Source organism: Apteryx mantelli, chromosome 17, assembly GCF_036417845.1.
Source record: "Apteryx mantelli isolate bAptMan1 chromosome 17, bAptMan1.hap1, whole genome shotgun sequence".
Lineage (NCBI taxonomy): Eukaryota > Metazoa > Chordata > Aves > Apterygiformes > Apterygidae > Apteryx > Apteryx mantelli.
The window spans coordinates 17,689,878-17,711,037 of record NC_089994.1 but is presented as its reverse complement, the minus strand read 5'-3'; the positions used below and the strand labels follow the sequence as shown (position 1 = coordinate 17,711,037).

The 21,160-nt window shown below is 40.8% G+C and overlaps 1 protein-coding gene across 4 annotated transcripts in view; it reads left to right on the top strand.

The window, feature by feature from the left end:
• Positions 1-17,394: 17,394 nt before the first annotated feature.
• The window catches only part of HECTD4 (HECT domain E3 ubiquitin protein ligase 4), a 78,478-nt gene continuing 74,712 nt past the window's right edge, over positions 17,395-21,160 (top strand). For all 4 annotated transcript variants that reach the window (XR_010885880.1, XM_067306824.1, XM_067306828.1 and 1 more), the window contains exon 1: positions 17,395-17,565. Coding sequence is in view for 3 of the 4 variants with exons in the window: in XM_067306824.1 (XP_067162925.1) it covers positions 17,395-17,565 (171 nt within the window). In the remaining variant the exon portion in view is untranslated. The remainder of the gene's footprint in view (positions 17,566-21,160) is intronic.

Genomic DNA, 21,160 nt, shown 5'->3' with positions numbered 1-21,160 from the left:
GATAACTGTTTAACATTCCTGGAATCTCAATACTTGAATGCAAGTCCCCTCCCAAATTCCGTATTTTTCCTGTTCTTTGGTTACCTTTGTGGGCTGTAATGCTTGTAGTTAGAAAGAAGAGTACCTGCCACAGCAGTACCTGCTTAGATCAAAAAGCAAGAGCATGATTCTTAATTCTGTAGTTTCAGAAATGAATTAAAAATAAAAACTGTTAAAGGCAAGCATGTTTCTACCCTGGGAGATGTAGGAAAAATTGCTCAGTTGAGACTCGCTGTCTTAAAAGCTGGCAGAAAGTGAGTAGAGAAAGTTAGTCCTGTCTGGTTCCTTCCTCTGTTGAGGACGGTTCAGATAACTGGAAGACAATGCCTGGGTCGTAATAGCTCTGCTCTTACAAAACCTAAGGATGTACATATTAACAGACCTGGCACACTTGAGCTCTTTCTTAGCCAGACTTATGCAGGAAACAAGGCTTATATAACTGCACCATCTGTCTTCCCATTAATTCTTAGCTGAAAGTAGCCAATGGGGTCAAACTTGACAGGGAGTAGAGATTTCATTGAAATCATACAAGCCTCATGAAAAGAGGGGGCTAGAAAAGGGAGTAATGCAGCCCTCATTGAGGGGAAAGCCTGCAACATGTCACATACCGGTCACCAGAGCATTCACTGGGAAGGAGAGGTCAGGCTTCCTGTGCTCCAGAGCTGATGAAACGAGATGGACACTTGCAGAATACTTGGCTCAGTGGAATCTCCCACTTGAGGCTGCGTGGTCTTTTTCTAGCTAGTGCTGGCTTGCGTTAGAGAGAGTAGAAGTATATAGCACTGATGACTCTTCCACCATCTTCCTCTTGATGTTCAAGATTAAATATCAGCATGGTTCAGCAGAGGGAGCCAATGAGCAGGCTTTGTCCAAATGTATACCCACCAGCCTGCTGGTAGGGTGTGTGTCTCATGCTGCTCTGTGCTAGGTTCTGCCTTGTGCTCTGGCAAGGTGTGTTTTCCTTTGTTTAGTTCTGAGGACCACAAAAGATATGTGATGAATTGCATCTTCTGTTGTATGTGGTTTGGTTGATAATGGGTATAGTCAGAGGTTTCTTAAGTTGAGAGATTTTAATGTGGCGATGGGACTGACTCGTTTACATAAATCAACTCTAAAAAGATATAGAAGTGTCACATGCATCTTATTGCTAGTACTTTGCTAATTGCTAATACAGGAAAGATGTTTACTGGTATTACCAAGGCAAGATCTTAACCCAATATGTTTTCAACAACAGAAAGAAGACTGCTTGATCAAAGATAGTATATAGTTTGTGGTATTACAAAGTCTGCAAACCAAGATTCAGTTGCACAGTTAGTCTAAGGGAAGACTTAAGAGGTGCTAGTGCTTCTGTTACTCCCTTCCCCTCTGGGAGAACACTCTGAGAATGGGGAAGATGTAGTAACAAAATAGCTCTATGAGTTAGTCTTAGAATTACTAGGCATTTAGATGTAATGGTATTTTCTATAATTATTGGTTACTCTAACATTCCTCATTCATGTATCAGAATACATGAAATGACATTCAGAACAATTAACTTTGACTGAATGGGGAGGCTTTGACTCCCAATGTGCTGTCAGGATGTGATTTAGTAATCCAGAGAGAAGTTGTCTCATGCACTACCATTGCCTCCCTTGCACCAGTACTATCACTTGCCTCACTACATGGTGAGCCAGGAGCTAAACCAACAGACTAGGTAGCCCTGCAAGGGGGGGAGGGAGAGGCAGGAATGAGTATTTTTGTGCTCGTTTAGATTCCTGAACTGAGTCACTGTGGGACCAGATGAGTGTTGGTGTCAGCATTAAGAGGCGTGGGAGCAGGCCTGCTTCTGGGGGTGCTAGCTGTTAAGTCAAATTTTAACACCGAATCATGGCTTTACAGTGCCAAGTAGCTCCTCAGGCTTTGCTGCAAAAAATGGAATAGACAGCAAAGCCCTCATCTTTCATAAGGAAAAGCAGCCTATGGAGGGTTGTGATTTGTCTCACTCTTCTAAGTTATTTTCCTTGAGTTCTGTGATATCTGGCTTTTTTTTTTTTCCTGAAATGCTCTGAGGTGGTGGGTGGACAGGAGAAAAAACAAACTGTACAATGTGAATATTCAGAAGGATTTTTCAGTCTAGATAATACTGTCCACTACCTGGAAAATACTTCCACCAAATAAAGCTTTTGTGTGTGTTCTTGCTGTCCCGCAGCTTTTCACATTCTGAGCATGTAAACAGTTCTGCAGTCCTGGCTAGCTGAGTCATTGCTTTTCACTGAGCATCCCCCACAGAAGAAGCTAGAGACATCCAAAGCCCCAGCCACCCAATCAAAAGTGCTGGAGATACACAGGTCCAAAAATAGTTACAGACTCCAACCACAGCAGCACTTCATTAGCATCAAATGTGCTCTTTGCTTCAGCTGCCTAATAAACTGATATGTAATTAGAATAAAGCATCCTTTTGAGAGGAAAGACAGAAGGATGTTGGCTTTCTCAGGGAATTGGTAATAAGATGTGATGCCTTATTATCTATGGGCATCTATTTTTACCTATTAGCTGCCCCTGTGAAATGGCCTGGTGGATTCAGTCCAGCCTAGAGAGGTTATGTCCCAGTTCCAGCTGCCATGTTTGCTGGCAGTCTCAGGGAGTCAGATATTAGTTTTGCTTCTAGGACTAGAAGCCTTGAAAACAGAAGCTCATTTGTAAGACAAAGTCCTTTCCAGTGCTAGGTTTGTGGAGAATGCCATCTTTTGGCATTTCAGGTTAGACACTCTTGTTCTTATCCTACTTATAAAGAGCAAACACTATGGCTGATACCATTTTGGCCAGGTGTTGGAGGGAGGGTTTTTTTTTTTTTTTTTTGCTGAAATATGCCACATGTCCAGATGTCTGGTGATCAGCTGCTTAGTTCACCTATGCTTCAGGCAGATAGAAAGTGCCTTGTCACCCAGGGGCAGCTGAACCTTCCCCCCTGCCTCCATACTTCCATTTTATCACTGCTTTCCCTCTACTACCTACTGCGCAGAACTGCTGCCAGAGGTATACCCAACCCCACTTCTGCAAAAAGGCATTCTGGGTCTCCCCACAAGCACATTAGGAAAAAAATAAATAGAATTTGGGGACAGTTTCTTTGTTTATCTTCAGCACCTGGAGAAAGCTCTGCTTTAGACAGCACAGAAAACGTAGGAAAGATCAGCTGAGAAACTGTTCATGGGGAAGAGCTGGCCTAAGCAAATGCAAGATAGCGCCTTTCACTGTTCTGTAACTGCTGAGTCCCATCTCATTTTAAATGACTCAAGCACTAGACACCCCATCTGAACAGATTTTACTAGAGAATTTGTTCCACGTAGTCCATACATTCTTCTTTCAATACATTTTGTTTCTGTTCTTTCAGTGAAGAGGGCTTCCTGCTCTCTCTTTATTTTAATAAGATTAACAAAAAACAATTTTCCAACCAGCCCTTAAAACTTGATGTGAACAATTATTCTACTCAGCTTGAAAAAGGACAGCGGAGTTCTGCCCTGTCCCTGGCTTGCTACAAAGTTTGCGTTACTGAGTTCTCTTAAGGTTCTATATGGATAAGAGATCACACAATTTTTCTGTGCTGTTCAGGAGGTTAAGTAGTACCTGATACCAATACAAATAGTAGTGGCTCGTAAGATTTTTATCAGACATTCCCACTCTGTTAAAACATGAACACGTGGACAACTTAGTCTAAGAGATCTAGAACTACATAGGAGAGTCCCGTGAATACCACTATACTTTCTCCTGTCATCATTGTCCTGAAGTAGCAGTTCACATAAATGACACAATATTATGGGTACGGTTTTGAATGCTACTGCTCCCCTTCTGGTTTGGAGACAGCATCTAAAGCTCCCAGTGATTCGTGTGGGAATGTGAGGATGCAGGAAAAGATAAATGGCATACCTCTTAATTTGATTTCTCAACAGGCTGCATTAGGCACTTGACAACTCATATTGTTTAAGCAATTAGAGCAATTAGATCCACATTTTATGAGCATCTTATTCATAATAGTTCTGTTTTTTTTCTTATTGCTCAGGAAGCCACCAATTGCACAAAGTGAGCCCGCCCCATTGGCTGTAGTCAACATTTGCAATAAATCATGCAAGGGGGTTGGTCCATGATGGTTATATGTGGAATTTAACATGTCTGTCATTAAAAAAGCATGTAATTTCTTACTTGTTGTTTTCTTTTTTTTTTTTTTAATATCAAACCAGTTTCACTCTCTGGCAGATGAAGACAAGAAAAACATTTTTGTCAACTGACTGCCTCTTTGGGCTCTTTTTATCCTGGTTTTAACCCCGTTATTTCAATATTTATCTTTCTCAGTATAAATGACTTCATATGACAGATTGTATACCAGCAACTACCAGCCAGACCTAACCATGGTTCACGCTATACCAGACATAAATAGTTATTACCAGTAATAATGATAATGAGAGGGGAAGGACGGTGGTAAAAATATGACTTGAGATTAAGGAAATTAATTTTTTGCTCAGCTCTGTTGATTTTCTGATCTTGAGTGAATAACTTCAATTCAGTGAGGTCAGTGTTCACCTACCTGTAGAACAGCAGTAATCTTTCTCATGCTGTGTCTTGAAAAGCCAAATGTTTTTACCTTCTGCAGACAGACAGTTCATGACAATGCTGCAAAGTACATAAAAGAATGAAAAGTGTGTGCCTGAATTACACCGAGATAAACTGGTCTGTTAATCTACAAAGTATCTTCCCCGACTGAGATCATATCAGCATTTAATACTAAAAAATAAATACAGTGTATGGTTTTGAAGACTGGCACAGGTGGTATGAGAAATAAATGCTTTTATAGTCCTCTTTATCAGTTGCAATGTCATTTCTGAAGAACTTTGACCATTATATTTTTACAGGACAGTCAGCTAAAGGAGTCTCTGGGCAACATTCTATGTTTCTCCATTCTTTCTCAATTAGCTTAGCACTTTGCTTGCATAATTTTTTTAATAATCATAATAAGCAACTTCTCATGCTTTATATACACTCAGTAGTTTGGCCTTATGACACCCAGCAGAGGTAAAAACTGCTGTTACAACATTGAGAAACTGGGTGCAAAGTTAAAGAAGTGATTTATCCAGTCCACTGGAGCAAGTCAGTAGGATTCAGAGAACCAAAACCATGTAGCTCTAGGAAAGGCTTTAAACCTCATGAAGAAAACAGGAAACTGAAACAGAAGCAATTATGTCTTCATCTATTTTGTCAGTCCTACTTGATCTAGAGGTTTTCCACTTGCTTGACAGATGCACTTCGGATGTAATTGTTTTTAAATGTAAGGCTTTCAGATATCACAAAGAGCTAGACATGGTATCCAATTGTTCAAAATGTGTATTTTCACGAGGAATAAAATACAAAGACAAAATGTGTAAAAATAGTCTTATGTAGCAAGTTTATGTTCTTGATATACAAGGGAGGAAGGTTTTTTTCTGAACAGGTTAGTATCAAGGCCCTAAAAAGAATAATGTACACCCAAAACATTTCACTGGTGACATTATGTAACAGCAGCATGCAAATTACTGGTGTAAATGTCCTGCTAAGCTTAAATGGAGGTCTGCTGCACCAAATGTCATTGAAGTTGGTGCATATCCATGGCTGTTGCTTAAAATAAGCGTAAAAAATAAATACCCCTCTAGAATCAGAGAACTGAAACAACAGCAACTATTATGCAAATGACAGGCACATGGCAAAGCTTCTGTACATTGCATATTGTCCAAAAGGTTTCCCTCTGGACTGATGCAGAAAGTGCAAAAAGGGCATTTGAAATCTGGAGCTTTGTGTTTGTGTAAGTGAAAGAAAAGAAACAAACACATGCACCCACTAGGGGGACACAGGGAGAAAAAAGAAAAACTGGATTTTGAGAAAGCTGATCCAAGAAAAAGCTTTGAGGGAGCTTTTTTGTCAAAGTACTGGTTTTGGTCAAAGTACTGTGTGCAATAACCTGTGGTTTGTTTCATCCTATGCTCTGGGAAATAAGACTTTTTGCATGCTTTGTAAATAATCAGGACTTCATCAAGGCAATGCCTAACATGATCATGTAATTATCTTATAACACAAACAACCCGTTAATCTCCAAACTGGCTAACAGCTTGAATCAAAAAATGAAAATAATACAAATAACATCACAAATGATGTGGCTTGGTTTAGCTGAAATAATAGCTGATTTCACAAGTACCTGCTAAGGATGTCTCAGCATGAGACATCAGTGCAGTCAGTGCAGCTGTCTCCTGGGGGGGTGTTTAAGAATAGTCATTAGAATTTCTATCATTCTTTGCATTGTCACCCCGAACTGCAACTTTTCATGCCATTCAATTGGTCATCAAACCAAGCCTGGCAAGACTAGATATTCTAAGAAATGGCCTTTCTGTGTGTTTGTCATGTGCAATGAACAGCCCATACGACAACAATCTGGAAGAATGTAGGAACAGGCACAATATATGCATTATGGTCTCTGTATTGCATGTGAAAGGCTGGGCTGATGCTGTCTGTTTATGAACCAATAATCTAACAAAGGCAGGGATGCTAGTATAGCCCTCCAAATAGTTGGTTGGCTTTGGATGATTGACAAACAGTGCTGTTCTCCATTCTTCTGTTGATTGATTGCTTCATGGAGTTATTTTAGTTGAAGGGCAATTAACAGTTCTTCATGGTTTATCTGTAGGCTACTCGTGCCGTTGCTCTTTCTAAAGAAACACTGCTATGTTGTTAAGCAGAAAGACACGGGTTTATAAAACAATTTCAGAAAAGATTGATTTTTACCTGTCAAGATTTTTTTTTTACCTGTCAGGATTTTATTAGCACTTGACATTCTGCTGCAGCATTTATAAACTCAACTCTACAATATTACAAAAAAATAAACTGTCCTACCTGTAGCAGCATGAAAAGACTTCCAACCATCCTGGTCTCATCTGGGGACCAGCCCATCACAGGTCTGTAGAATGATGAATTATTTGGCTTTACTGGTTTATGCCATCTGGCTAAAAGGAACAGTGGGAAAAACAGGTGAGTCATAGTGAGCATAGCAAGACTGCAGCATGCAGAAATGCAGTTTGGTTTACCTCTCACACAGAACTCATCAACATCTCTTCACCAACAGAACCACAGTAGACACCTATATCCTTTTTTTGTACGTCTCCCTCATATTCATTTAATATCTCATCAAGTTGCACTCCTTTTGCGGCTTTACTGATAGTAGTTCCCAGTCTTCTTTTAAAAGTAGGCTATTGGCTGGAAAATACAGTAAAGAGATACTGGAAAGAACAGGAAAAGTGTTTCAAGAAAGAAGGAAAGGGGAGGCAGGCACTAAGGGAAGAGCAACTTTAAAGATATGGGCATTTACAGCTGCAACACAACGCCATACAGAGAACAAAATTATTCTCGCCAGAGGAGAAGGCAGTCCAATTTACACTGCATGACTTCAGTTCTGAATTACTGGCTTTCAGTCTTAGTTTAGGTTTTGAATGCATGTCACCACTGAAGAGAAGAATCAGTAAAGTGAAAAGCATTTTCTCAGGCCACAGATTCACTGACCTGACTTCCTTTCCTTAGGAAAAAGAGTAGTTAGTGCTACAATGCCTATGAAAACCTGCTAATTAAGACTTGACAGGATCTTGGAACTGATTTTTGAAGTAAAAAATAAAAATAATAAAAGTTTAAAAGGCACGCTCATTTGAAATCCTGCTTTGACTCTTCTCTTTTGTCGCCTGTTGTTCAGACTCTCTACTTACTGGGGGTTTTTTTAATAAAACCTTGGCAAATTATACTTACTTAGGGGTGTGCTCATGAAAGGCAAGTCACCTTTGGATGAATAAAATATAATGAACTGTGGTTTTTATTCTTGGCATGGGTGACTGAGTAGATTTTTTATCAGGATTGGCATATCTTTATCTAAAACTTACATAATGATCCAGCTCTAGCCTTTTGTAGTAAATTATAAGCATGTATTTACTTGACAGAGAAGTTTAAGGAAACGCCAGATAAAAATTGTTCTATATAAATGCCATTTGCAAGCACTAAACACTCCTGTGCTTTAGCTTATTTTTTATACACTTTACCCTACAGTCCTCCTTTGGAAGGAAAATCCCATATGCAGAAATGCTCTTCCCCTTATGGAACCCTGTAATTTTCCTGTCTGGGACCTTTGAACAGCCTACTTGCATGCTTCTTCTTTAACACTTCCATATGGGAGTACGCAAGCACCACAGCCGGGCTGGGTTCCTTTATGGCAGGTGCAGTTCAAACATATAGGTAACAATGCCCGACCAAGCCATTTCACTCTGGACAACACCTATAAACTTTGGCTGATGGAAACAAGCTGGCAAAATTTTGCTCCTTGCCATCTTGAGTAATTCCTCCATCATTCCTTCCTTCTCTGTTTCTCCCCATGTGCAAGCTACTATATGACATTCCCAAACATGCTTTTTTCTTTTTCCTTCCTACAGGTCCTTCTACCTTCTCCCTACCATGGGTATGGAAATTACTTTGAACAGAATATAGAAAATAGCAAATGGACTATGAGAAACCATCTGTTCCCACACCATGGGATCAGCTATGCCCTCATCAGACCCAGCAGATATTTGTCTAGTGCATTGCTAAAGCTCTCCACTAACAGAGATCCCACAACCTCAGAAGACAATCCAGTCTCTTGTTGAACTTGCCACACCAACATGAAATGGTTTGTGATGTCTACCCTACATCTCATCAGCTGCAAGTTAAGCCCATTTTTGCCCTATCAAGAGCAGTTTATTTCTTCTCTGTGTACTTCAGCCTTTCACAGTTATTACCATGTCTCCTATCCATCTCTTCTCTAAACACAACATCCTTTCAAGCTTTCCTCATAGACTGTGTTTTCAAGAAGTCTCATGGCTCTCATCAAGATCTTCCCCAGCCTGAAAAGCAGTGATCAAATCCAAATACAGCAATCCAGGTGATGCTTTGTGTTTAGCTTTTAAGCAGTTCTATTATGTGTCTGTAAAACATTACAGTAAGATTTTGTCTTTGAATGTTGCTTCCAGCTGCTACAGAAGTGCAGATAATAAGAAAAAATAAAGAGTATAGATAAATTCTTGCCAGTAATAGTAATCCCAGCTCTCCACCCACTTACCCATGCATGTATTTCATTTTGCTAATTTATGTATTTTAAATCTCAATGTCAAAATATTCTAAACCTTACCATATGATGGATTACACAGAGATATATGAATGAAGTTAAACTAGCCTAATATTCATAAAAGCTTTCCTAGATAGACTTCCCTGTACTCCAAAAAGCCATGAAAACTCGTAATTTATGTTATTTCTAAAGTGTTTCCTGTAATGAGACAAGACTTTTATCAACAAGAAATGAAAAAGCCAAGATGCACTCATTTCTATTTCTTGATTAGTTTTGCTTTGTCACAGAGGAAAACTAAGCATCCTTATTTGTGAAGAGTAGCTCCTGAATTGAAATAGCATGAAATCTGGTTAGGGTGGGCTGATTATTCAGTGTGGCAGAAAAATGCTGAAGCCTGAGGAAAATACTTAGATACCAGAGAAATAGATGTGATTATGTCAGAAACACAAGTTACAGAATACTCATAGTAGATAATTCATACATTTCTTGATCTTACATCTACAGATCATAGGAAATAAATCCTTGTAGCAGAATACAAAGGATATGAGCACACTGGCCTGCCTATGTATCCCTTCTTCTGTCTTTTCATTTAATTCTAATTACCATTTCAGTTTAGTTAAGTGAGGCATTGTTGGCACGACAAGCTGTACAAGTGTTAACATAACATTAAAAAAAAAAAAGAGGTGACAGTCTTGTCTAGTGTGTATCAGAATTAGCCAAATTCAGATAGGGTAGCTACCTTTACAAGTAGATACAATCCTTCCCTATTCATGGTTTTGTGGCAATGAAGTTCATCAATCCCAAAGTGAGAGCAAAGGGGAAATGCTGTATTAAGAAGCTTCTTCCAAGTATTTTTTATGTGTGGTTCTGACAGTTCCAGACTGGGATGGAAAAAGGCAAAACCATGTTGTCTAACTGTGACCAAAAAACATGGAAGCTGAAGTATAGCTCAGTCTTTTGTCCTTGCTTTACAGAACTTTGCATTCCTCTTGCTGCATGGCAAGGAGCTGACTGAGCCACGACTGAGTCAGGCCACTCCAGAAAATCTGGACCAACATTCAAAGACATTTTATGAGACCTCCTCTGATAAAAGATGAAAGATTTAAAATAATGATCTCTGCTGCGTAAACCTGCCAATGGACAGATCCAGACTTAACTGAGGCCTGGCAGAGGCAGCAAAGGGACATAAGTTTTTGTAAAATAAGGTTCTTGATCAATATAAAGTAACTTGAACTTAGCCTGCACACCCACCCCATGAAGCTAACGAGCTAGTTAACCATCAGGGGTAAACTCCCAGGGCAGAGTCTTGGTGGGAGCTCTTGCCTCCTCAGCACCAGCAAGTACAGTGTGATGCTTCCACACCTTGTGATGGAGTCACAGCTACTATCCCAGGCTTCTCGTTTCCATGAGGGCTTTGGTGATGTGAACATCCTTCTCTTCCCCCAGGAAGTCTGACAGCAGGTTTGACAACATGCTTCAATCATCCTGAATGAACACTTCAGGGAGTCTAATGAATCAGAAACAAATCCTGGCAGATTACCACACCCATCACCTGTAGGAGTCGTGGACAGGGAGTTGACATCCTGTTTGCCTCCTCTTACACTGGGGCACTGCACTGTGCCAGCAGCATGATCAAGAGGTTAATGCATTTAATTTTCTGCATGATGTACTGAGTATGACTTTGACATTGCCATTCTCCCTAAAATACAAGTGTGAAGTAAAACAGTTTGTGTTCACACTATTTAATGTAGAGGATGAAAATATATTTAATTTAAAGCTAGGAGAGCTTTAATACGTTCAACTGATCAATTCTCATTTCTTAACTATCAAAGATTTTAAATTATGATATAGGGCTGTGTCTCCAAATGGAACTTAAACTGATTTAACTAAAATTAAAGCTGAGTTCTTTAACACAAAATAGCACAAATTTGAACATTTTAGATGTCTGACTTAGAACAAAGGACATCTTTGAGCAACAAAGCGATGCTCCTAGAAGAAAAAAAAAACAAAAAACAGAAGCCTGTATGTTCGTGTCAGTAGCTGGAATTCTTTCTTCTTATCAGTGAATAGCTCTCAAACACAGAGATTTGCAGGATTAACATTTCAAACAACCTACATAGAAAATTATAGAAATATAAATGTAGAAACCCAATCTATTTCTGGAGAGTCTAATAAAAAGTTTATGGCACTTTGTCTTTCCAAGAGTTTTATATAAAACTTGATGTAAAATAAGCATTAAACATGAAGCTGGAGATATTTCAGATGAAAGATTTATTTTGGATTTTTGTCCAAGTATTAGCCATCTCTATACAGACCACTTTCAGCATTACAATAGTATTGTCAAGCAGTACTTCTCTATTCTACATGAGGAAGAAAATACCACAGATCTTGCAGCATACACTGATCAAAAACCTAACATTTTTGTAATTGATTCTTGAAAACTGAATTTAAAATCTTCAGATCTCAGCCAAGCTATTAGGGATTTTGACAATTTATTATCACAAACCCTGTGAAATGCTTTATAAAGTGGTCCTTGTAATAATTTGTATGAATTGTATAAATCCATCTCATTACATTTATACTTTTACAATATTGAGCAGAATAGTGTAGCAGATTTTATTTATTTATTTCCTCATTTTACTGCACCAGTTTTCAAGGAGTTGAATTTTAAAACAGTACCAAATAACTGTATTTAAAACCTACCTATTTTTGGATATTAATAATGAGTCTTCTGAGACATTAGAGATTCAGAAATTCAGGACAACCGCTGAGGGATCTATTAATCTCCCAACCACTCTTCCTCACTGATGGGCAGCATTTAAATATTTCCCTCCATAAAAAGACTCCTTGCATTAAATTCTTGAATAAGAAAATGAGAAATGAGATTACTGAGAGTAACGCTAAATACCTGCTTTCTTGTGTTATGCATGTGAAATACCATAAACAGAAGCAAAGTGTAAATTGTTATTTCATTCATAAGCTGAACATGAGTCAATAATAGCATACAGCTGCAGAAGAAGCAAACATCACATTGAGACACTTAACAGGAGTATTGCACAGAAGATATAGGAAGTAATATGTCCAGCCCACTTAGCACTAAGGCCTTATCTGAAGTACTATCAGCTCAAGAGAGATGTGGACCAATTGGAGGAAATACCAAAGAGCAAAATTGATCAGACTTCTAGAACAGGTGACGGAGAGAAAGTCTGAAAGGACTGGGGTTATTCAGAGCAGAGAAGACTGAGAGGAGGTGCGGTTACAGCCTTCACACATGGAAAGAGGCTGCAGATAAGGGGATGGAAATAAACTGTTCTCCATGCCTATGATGGCTGGAACAAAAACTAAAAAGCTTGAATTACAGTACCACATGTTCAATTAAGCATTAGTAAACTCTCTAACAGTAAAGAAAATTCAATAGTGGAAAAGACAGCAGATGGAGTCTCCATCATTCTAGATGGGACAAAAGTAGTGTAGTTGCAGTTGATCCAGGCTTGGATCACAGGACTGGATTAAATGACCTCTAAGAAAACAGTCCAGCCTTTTTTTTTTTATTATGTTTCTATAATTTACCTTTACATTTGCTTCATGTCCATTTTAGCTAAGGCTGTTTGCCAGCAGGATGATTCATATTCATGTTTCCTATAATAAAATTGTCCCTACTCATTTTAATAAAATCTCTTTTTATTTGTTCTTCTTACCTACCTTGCTATGTCAGAGCCTTATTCAGAGATTATTGTTAACATATCAAAATGTGAATATTTTTCCTTTGCAATTGAAATGAATTTCAGAAGTTTGAAATTATTTTATTTCACTATTTAGTTTCTCCTTTCTCCTCTGTCAAATACTGATTTTTCCACCTCTATCCTTTCTAAGTTTTGCATAGAGAGAAACAAACCATATTTTTTAACAGTAGTTACTGTGCCTAGAAATGCCAGTATTCCTTGCATAGTGGCATTATTAATGATGGCTTTAGGGCTCCCTAAATCAGACGTAATAGGTATGTAAGGCAGAGGAGCCAGGATTCAGGGTATGGAAATCCGGTTATTGTAGATCACATATAAATAGCAGCTATTTCTTCTGTTTTACACATTTTTTCAGTGCCACAAAGGACATTAAAGCTAAAATGGGCATTTCTAAATTAACAGAAACACATACAGCAAAGCCTTAGGATGAAAACTATTTTCCTCATACATTACAACTGTGTTAACACAAAATTAAACTGGAGGCCAAGACAATGATCCTTTAAATTAAGTTACATAATAGGCAAATAGTCCTTTCCAGGCAAGAATAGTGAATTTCCATTTTCAGCTCACAGGACTGAACGTCTGCCCATGGACCGCGAACGTCCTATGCTAAATCTCCGTAACAGCGATGAACAGGGAAGAACAAGGGCACAATCAGCTGCAGGACTGGGGACCCCACACATAAGATCATTCCAGAATCTGGCCACCAGAGGCAGACACAAACACAGCTCAAGCAGTAGGGACCCAGCTGTAGACAGCTGACCAATCTGCTCAAAAATAATTAAAGCAAAAGACTGATTTTCTGTACTAGCCTATTTACAAGTTAAGGATTTTACTTCTTCAGCTTGGTGATTTATGTCACGAAATTATTTTATTCTGTTTTTAAGTCACGCCATCTCTCATAATGTAGTACAACGCTTCTTTGTAGTTATTGCAGTAATCTTCTGAATGCTACATTGAAGTTACAGTGGCTGACATTTTCTGGTTACATGCAGAACAAGAATAATATTTATTTTGTCATTACATTATACAAGGTCTTCTGTACCAGATGCCAGGCAGACTGCTTTATATTTGCAGAATTCATTACAGGATCAGGGCCTTAATACTGAAAATTCTTGTATAAAGCTATGGCAGCATTCCATGTTATGTAAGCTTATAGCTCGTACAATACGCTGTTAATTCCTGAATGCTGGGTATGTAGGATAAGTTAGTGCTCCGTAAGAGAGAGGAATAAAAGAAAACAGGATATGGAAATAGAAGAAGAGAAGCTTACGTTTACTAATAATTATTTTATTAACCCGCACTGAAGCAGGACAGGACACATTTCTCAGATTTAGCACTGTATATTAATTCAAGAACTGATTTTTAACTTTGATTTGTCAGATCAAATACTCTAAAATTCAAAAGAACTCCAAATAAACAAATAAATAATTACAAAATGGTAAAAAAATTCTTGTGTTCAGCTTGTCTTCAGTCAAATACGGCTAAAAGGGATTTCTAAAATGTCTGCACTATCTCCAATTTACAGTTAAGTGGCCTGCTTTTTACTCCAGGGGCAGGTCAGGTTACTTACCTCTTGCTGAAACACATGTATTGGGATCCTTGGAGCCTGGCTGTGCTGCAAGAAATTGTTCATCACCCCCCAAATGACAAAGCGCAGACTTTGGCCAGTATACAGTGCAACCATACACCTTTTTCTGTGCTTGGCCTGGCATGAATGCGTCCAGAGCTACACAAACCTCTCCTCTAGCTCTGAGTCAGCTCCTTATTCAAATACAAGGCCTTGGTTTGTATTTCAAAGCAATTAGCGGATTGAATCGACAGCTATATCAAACCCTGATTCTCCATCTGGGAGCTACTGTGACAACCATAGTCCTCTGGGATAAAGCAGTCCATAAAGCCCTGGAGGGAGCATATGAAAGGTGGAGACAAAGAATTTTCAGCCGGGGGTTACCCAGCTATGAAACAGTCCTTCAGGGAACAACAGATGCATCCAAAGCCCAACCATCTCTAGGAAACGCACATTTTTCCTGTTGACAAGCCTTTCTTGTATGAGTGTTGCTTGTTAAGTGAACATCCTATTTTATTCCCAGCTCTGCTATTTCTATTGATTTGGTGGAAGATATTCAACTAGTACAGTGACAGTATTAGAAAATCTGAAGATAGACAGAATGAGTTTTTTCAGTGTTACTCCCACTAAAATGTAAACACACTTTTCCTCTCTTTCTCTATTCTGTCTTATATGAATGAATGAAAACAAGGTAAAACTCCTACCCCAGTAACAAAACAATAACACCAGTCATTACCTTGTAATAAAATATTGTGACTAATCTAACCTCAGCAGCTTTCCTATTTCTCCAAGGAGACCTTGTGAGCACAGCTTATCTCAACAGCCAGAAGTCAGCTGCCAGGTCCCACCTGCCAAGAAATCTTCAAAGCTCAGCCTTCTCCCTGACTACTAGCAGAGCTCCCAAGAGAGGATCACGATGGATTTCATATCTATGGATATGTCCATCTGCAGCCATTGTTCTCTGTGTCATGTCTTGACCAAAAATAATATATACCCATGAACTGCCTCTCTCTTACAAAAACATTTGATACCAACTCTCCCCTTTCGAAAATGAGAACTCATTCTCACCTTTGTGCATCTCTAGTGCCGAGGAAAACAATACCTATTTCCATAATAAAACCAAACCTGGAGACTCTTCTGCTCTCTAATACACGAACGGTAGTGATATGCTACCAAACACAGCGTACTGAGTTACCACACAGATCAGTAGCAAACTGCTTGTATGAACTTCTTTGAACCATGTTTTTTCTGCACTGACCTTAAACAAGAACTAGGCAGTTGTTTGCATCCTCACACTGCTGAGCCAGTGATAGAGAGATTATTTATGGGGGTTGAGATGCAAATGCTGGTCCATTACATGGCAAAAATACTTCTTCCCAACAAGATTTAATAGGACATACAGCACTTGCATCAGATCTCATTTTACTACAGTTTTGAATTCATTTTTTCCCCAAATACCACAGCACATTTGTTATAATGCAACAATATATTACTGTAAATAATCTGATCAAACAGGTAAATAAATCTGTAGTGCTCCATCTCTATTCAGTTGTGCACGGTCACTGTTTCATAAAAGGCAGCCACTTGCAGTGGGAATCCCCACAGTAAATGTACACTAAAAATATTTAACCTTTATCAACCACGTCTTTCTTGTTATCATGATTTGTTCCACATGCACATACACTGCTGAACAGCAAGGTACATTTGTGTGCACCCCGTTGGGCAGGTCTGTGCCCACCTCTCTGAGCAGGCTCAGGCGGAGGTGCATCGGCTGAGTGTGAAATTACACTGGCGGAAAACAGGAAGGTTACATGACAGTGAACAAAAGAGAGAGAGAAGAAGGGTCAATTTTTCTTTGGATCTCCCTTTTTTTTTTCTTTCCACATGTACTGCGATGTTGCAAAACTTTTGCTTAGCACCCTCTGGCATGCTCACTACATACACAAATCTGCAGGTACAGATTTGAGGGCACCTACCTGCTCATGCACAGTCCTTCAGGAAAAGACTCCCCGACAGGATTCCCTCAGGGAGCTGATGGAGAGGAAGGCAAGGCAGGGGAAGGGAGAACAGGGGGTTAATTCAGGGAGAAGAAAAGGGCCTTATTTCCAGAAGGCAGACAAAAAGGGGTGACCAGAGGTGCCAGGAGAGGAGAAGCTACCCTGAGGGGAAGTTGAGGCACCAGGAGGGAATCAGTCCTTAGGGGAAAAGGGTAAAATTCAGAGGGGCTCTGACTAGCCACGACGGAAACTGCTGAAGAGAGCAACTCTGAGGGAAAAGAGACCTCTCCTGGGGCGAGGCACTGAGGGGAGCAGCCCTGGGGGCGAGGAGAGGCGCTGGTGAGGGGAAGCGCTGAGGGAAACCACCATCGGGGTGAGGAGAGGCGCTGAGGGGAGCAGCCCTCGCGCCAGGGCCGAGGCGCGCGCGCAGCTCCCCTCAGAGGCGGGAAGCTCCGCGCGCGCCCGCGGCCCTGACGGGCACTGGGGGGAGGCGGGGCGCTGCGGGGGGAGGCGGGGCGCTGCGGGGGGAGGCGGGGCGCTGCGGGGGGCGGGGCCCCGCGGCGCTGGGTGGGGGGGAAGGGTGTATTGTTCCCCGCGCGGTGCATGCCGGGCGCGCCTCAGCTCCCCCCCCCTCCCCGCCCCCCCCCAACATGGCGTCGCGCTGTCACCTGTGTGTGTGAGGAGGGAGCGGGACGTGGCGGCGGCGCAGCGGGCACGGCGGCTCCCGCAGGTCCCCGGGCCGCTGGCGCCGCGGTGGCAGCGCGCCGCGCCTCCCTGCTGCCCGCCGCGCTCCGGCTCGCCGGCACCCAGGCCGCTGGGGACCCGCCTGCCCCCGCCCTGCCCCCGCCATGGGGGGGTAGCGGGACCCGCCTCGCCTCAGCGCTGCCGAGCCCCCCCGCCGCCGCCGCCCGCGCCATGGGCTCCCCGGCGGCCGCCTCGGCGGCGGCGGCCACCGACTCGGCCCAGTGGCTCTCGGTGAAGGAGGAGACCATCTTCCTGCACGACGGGCTGATCCGGGTCACCGACCTGGCCGAGCTGCCCAGCGAGATCGTCGGGGTGGCCGAGCCCGGCGACACCGAGCTGGAGGTGAGCCAGGCCGCGGCCCCCGGGCTGAGGGAAGCGACCGGGGGGGGCCCGGGGGGGGGAGAGCGGCGGTGAGGGCCCGGGGAGAGGAGGAGGAGGCCGGTGATGATGGGGACTGGAGGGAGAATGACTAGGGGAGGAAGGGGGGGCTGGGATGGAGGGTGGTGGATGCGGATGGAGGGGGGGAAAGATTTGGGGCAAGGAGCCACCGAGTATTGAGGCGGTCCCGCTTGTTTCAAGTCTAATTTATTTGAAAAAATGATGAAAGTGGAGCTGGGCAGCAGGGTGGTGAGGAGCTAATGAAGATGGAGGGTGAGGAATTGGCGCTATCTCCTTGTTTTGAATCAGTAGGATTAGAAAATCTCAACCACACTCATGCATTTCAAGGTGGTCTTTGGCTCAGGTATTTTTGTTTACTGTTTTGTATCTTTTTGCTGTTACTTTTTTATGGCTGGTAATTATTCTGCCAATAATAAGATGCTTAGGGTACTGGGATGTCTAGGTATTGTGTTTAAGGTGTTGCTAGTGATCATTTTTAAAAAGCAAGGAAGACAGCTGAGATTTTTACTCTAGCTTTTTGCCTTCTGATACCTGCTGGGGATCTTGGCTGTTGTTGGCAAATTGTACAGCTGTTTTGTCTTATAAGGAGACAGTGAAGGACTGAGTGTCATGGATTGTAGGTTACATCTGTTTTGTAGACTGCATTTTTCCTTCCCTGTGTGCCTGCCTTCTCTCTCACCCCGCCCTCTTCTCCGGCAGTGTGGCTTGCAATGACACAGGGTCTTTGTCAGAGGAGCTGAGAAGGGATGGTTCAGCAGGAGCTTCAGCTATGTGGTCTGTTAGATCACAAGCATTTAGGCCGCAAAACCCTTTCGTGAGGCTTTGGCTGCTAACTGGGGGGTTGCTGAGAAGAACTTATGAGCCGTGCCAGATGCAGAGGCTTGCTGTTCTGACAACATCGTTGTTAGACCTGTGACATGAAGTCTTTATGGTGTTTATGAAAACTTCCTGCAGCCCTATCTAAGGAAAGATGGTGGTTTTTTTTCTTGCTGAATGTGCATTTTTATTTCTGTGTGATGTGACACTGGCAGTTGGGTCTAGATAGCCTTGGCTGCTACCATGAAATGGATGTTGGCAAGTATCACATGAACAGGAAAAGAGACTTTTAAGGTGGATGACTTATCTCTATAAGCATATGTATAAGCGTAGAATGATTCTCCCTTGTGATCAGAGTCCACTTTGGCATTCAGTGCGGTTGGAATTGAAATACAGTCTCAAATACAATTACATAGTTCTAGAAACAGCATCATATCTAACAACTGTGTTAGAAAGCTAGCCACTCCCACAGCATTATTATCCTGTCATATGGTTATAAAGGATACCCTTTTTGAGGAAAAAATAAATCTCTTTATTTTAAGATCTTACAAGCTAGACCAGAAATATGTTTCAGCATGAAACTTGACAAATAGCTTCACTTGACAACCACTTTAGCACTGCAGAATTTTTTGTTAATGTTAGGAAAGGCTCTGAAACAATAATCAGTTGGGGGAGGCAGGGATGGAATTAGTGTCACTGTATCCTAGTCTTTATAATGCTTTCATAAAGAGTGTTTCAGCATTCCTATGCCACTGATTCATGTTATCTTTCCATTTCTGTATGCTGTGCATGCTTGCAGTGTGGAACTGAAATAAAAATTACTCTTTGCTATGGTACTCATTTTGATCTATAATTTTAAGGCACAGAATATTAAAGCATTTTATTTTCTTCCACTAAAAATTTGTGACCACAAGTGACTTATTTTTCAGGTTTTGATTGTAAAATCTTTTTTAGTTTGGGGCATTGAGAGGAGGGAGTTTAAAAAAAAAAACCTTGAAATTTCAAGTAACATAAATGTAAATTAACTTGCTTGTAACTTTTCTGTGACTTTGTGCAAAAAATAGGCTACCTTAGCAAACTGGAATGGCTTTGAGGAGCCATTTTGTGGAAATAGGTGCATGCATCTTATTTGACAGTGGTCATGGAATCAACTAATTCACTAAATAGCTCATTTGCACTCTTTCTACTCCTACTTGCCATGTAAAAAACATATTTGAAAATGGTCCAAATAGACATCTCTTGGGATATGTTATTGGAGAAGGGTAGGAGATGCTGCAGCTGCTGCTTTGATTAGTAAACTTCTTTAATACACTTCTTGTGCTTTCTTTGTCAATAGTAGTCAGAACCCTGATTAAGCAAAAAAGAAAAAATATACTACATTTATACTATACTACATTTTTAATCAAGAACTTCATATCAAAAAACTTAAATATCCCCGTAAAGAGTTTATTAGTGAATAATGTCAACATATTTGGGTATGTTTCTTTTGTTCTTCTGTTCAAAGATTTTCTTTCTTTCTCCTTCATTTCTTTCTTTATAAAAAAAAAAAAATGTTACAGTGCTGGCCTTATGCCAAAACAGTTTTATGAAAACTTAAGCCTGTTATTTGGACTTGCGTAAGATTTTTTTTTTCTTTCCCTTGATAGTAGGTTACAAAAGTCTTAACTTTCTCTTTTGAAGACAGCTTGTTCTAGGAGTATGTTTAGGTTTAAAGAGTTTTGGGGGTTTGGGTTTTTTTTCAAATTTGATGGGATATAAACAATAGATGCTAATTTTTAAGACTGCTCATCAGTGCATTTGTAAAGTATATGTATTATCAAAAAGTTACTTTTTTTTTTAATAGATTTCATAATGATGTGCATAGAAAAGCTGCTGCTGTGATGGGCTTCTTGTTAAAATCTTCTAGTCAAAAAGAAGTCTAGATGAGTTAGCAATTATGCAAGCCTTTTCACCCATATTTTAAAACCATTCATGTAGAGAAACCAGTTTCAAAGTGCACATGGTCTTGCATTTCTTTGAGACTACCTTATGTGCAGTAGCAGGTAGCAAATGAAGATGTTACCGTGCCATTTTGTCCGGGCCCTGCCCTGGTTGTCAATACCTGCTCAGGAGGGGCAGCTGAATGGCAGGTGAGCTGTCCTTTATGTGCCACGATGGAAACTGCAGCACTTCCAGAATCCTCCCCTTCAGACATCTGTCACAGGGACGATAACCTCTGGGAGAGGGGCAAGATGTATGTTTGAGCGTATGTATGAGTGGTCCCTTAAACCATCTAGTTTAATCTGTCCCTGTGTAAGAGTCAGCGTGCTGAGGTTTATAAGAATGCCAGCAATATAAATTGACATGTTGACCCTTGGTAATCTAATTATAAGGACACTACTGAACAGTGGTTATTCATATAGATCATGATATTATGGTAAATAACATCCACTTGATTCTAGGCAGTTTATGTTAAATAGTTGATGCACATTACTGTTGTCATTGTTCCATTTGAGGAGGCCTCTTTTCTGATCTCTGAATTTGTGTCCAGTATTTTCAGTAGTTTTAAATTTGCAGCATCAGCAGTTCTTCAGCTAACTGGTGAGAGGTCCAGTTAATTTTTTCACAAGGAAATAAGTGGTAAGAAAGAACAAACTAATACATAGTCACAGTATAGAGTAGAACGTTAACTGTTGCTCCACTGTTAACTTGTAAACACTTTACATTTTACATAACACCCTAA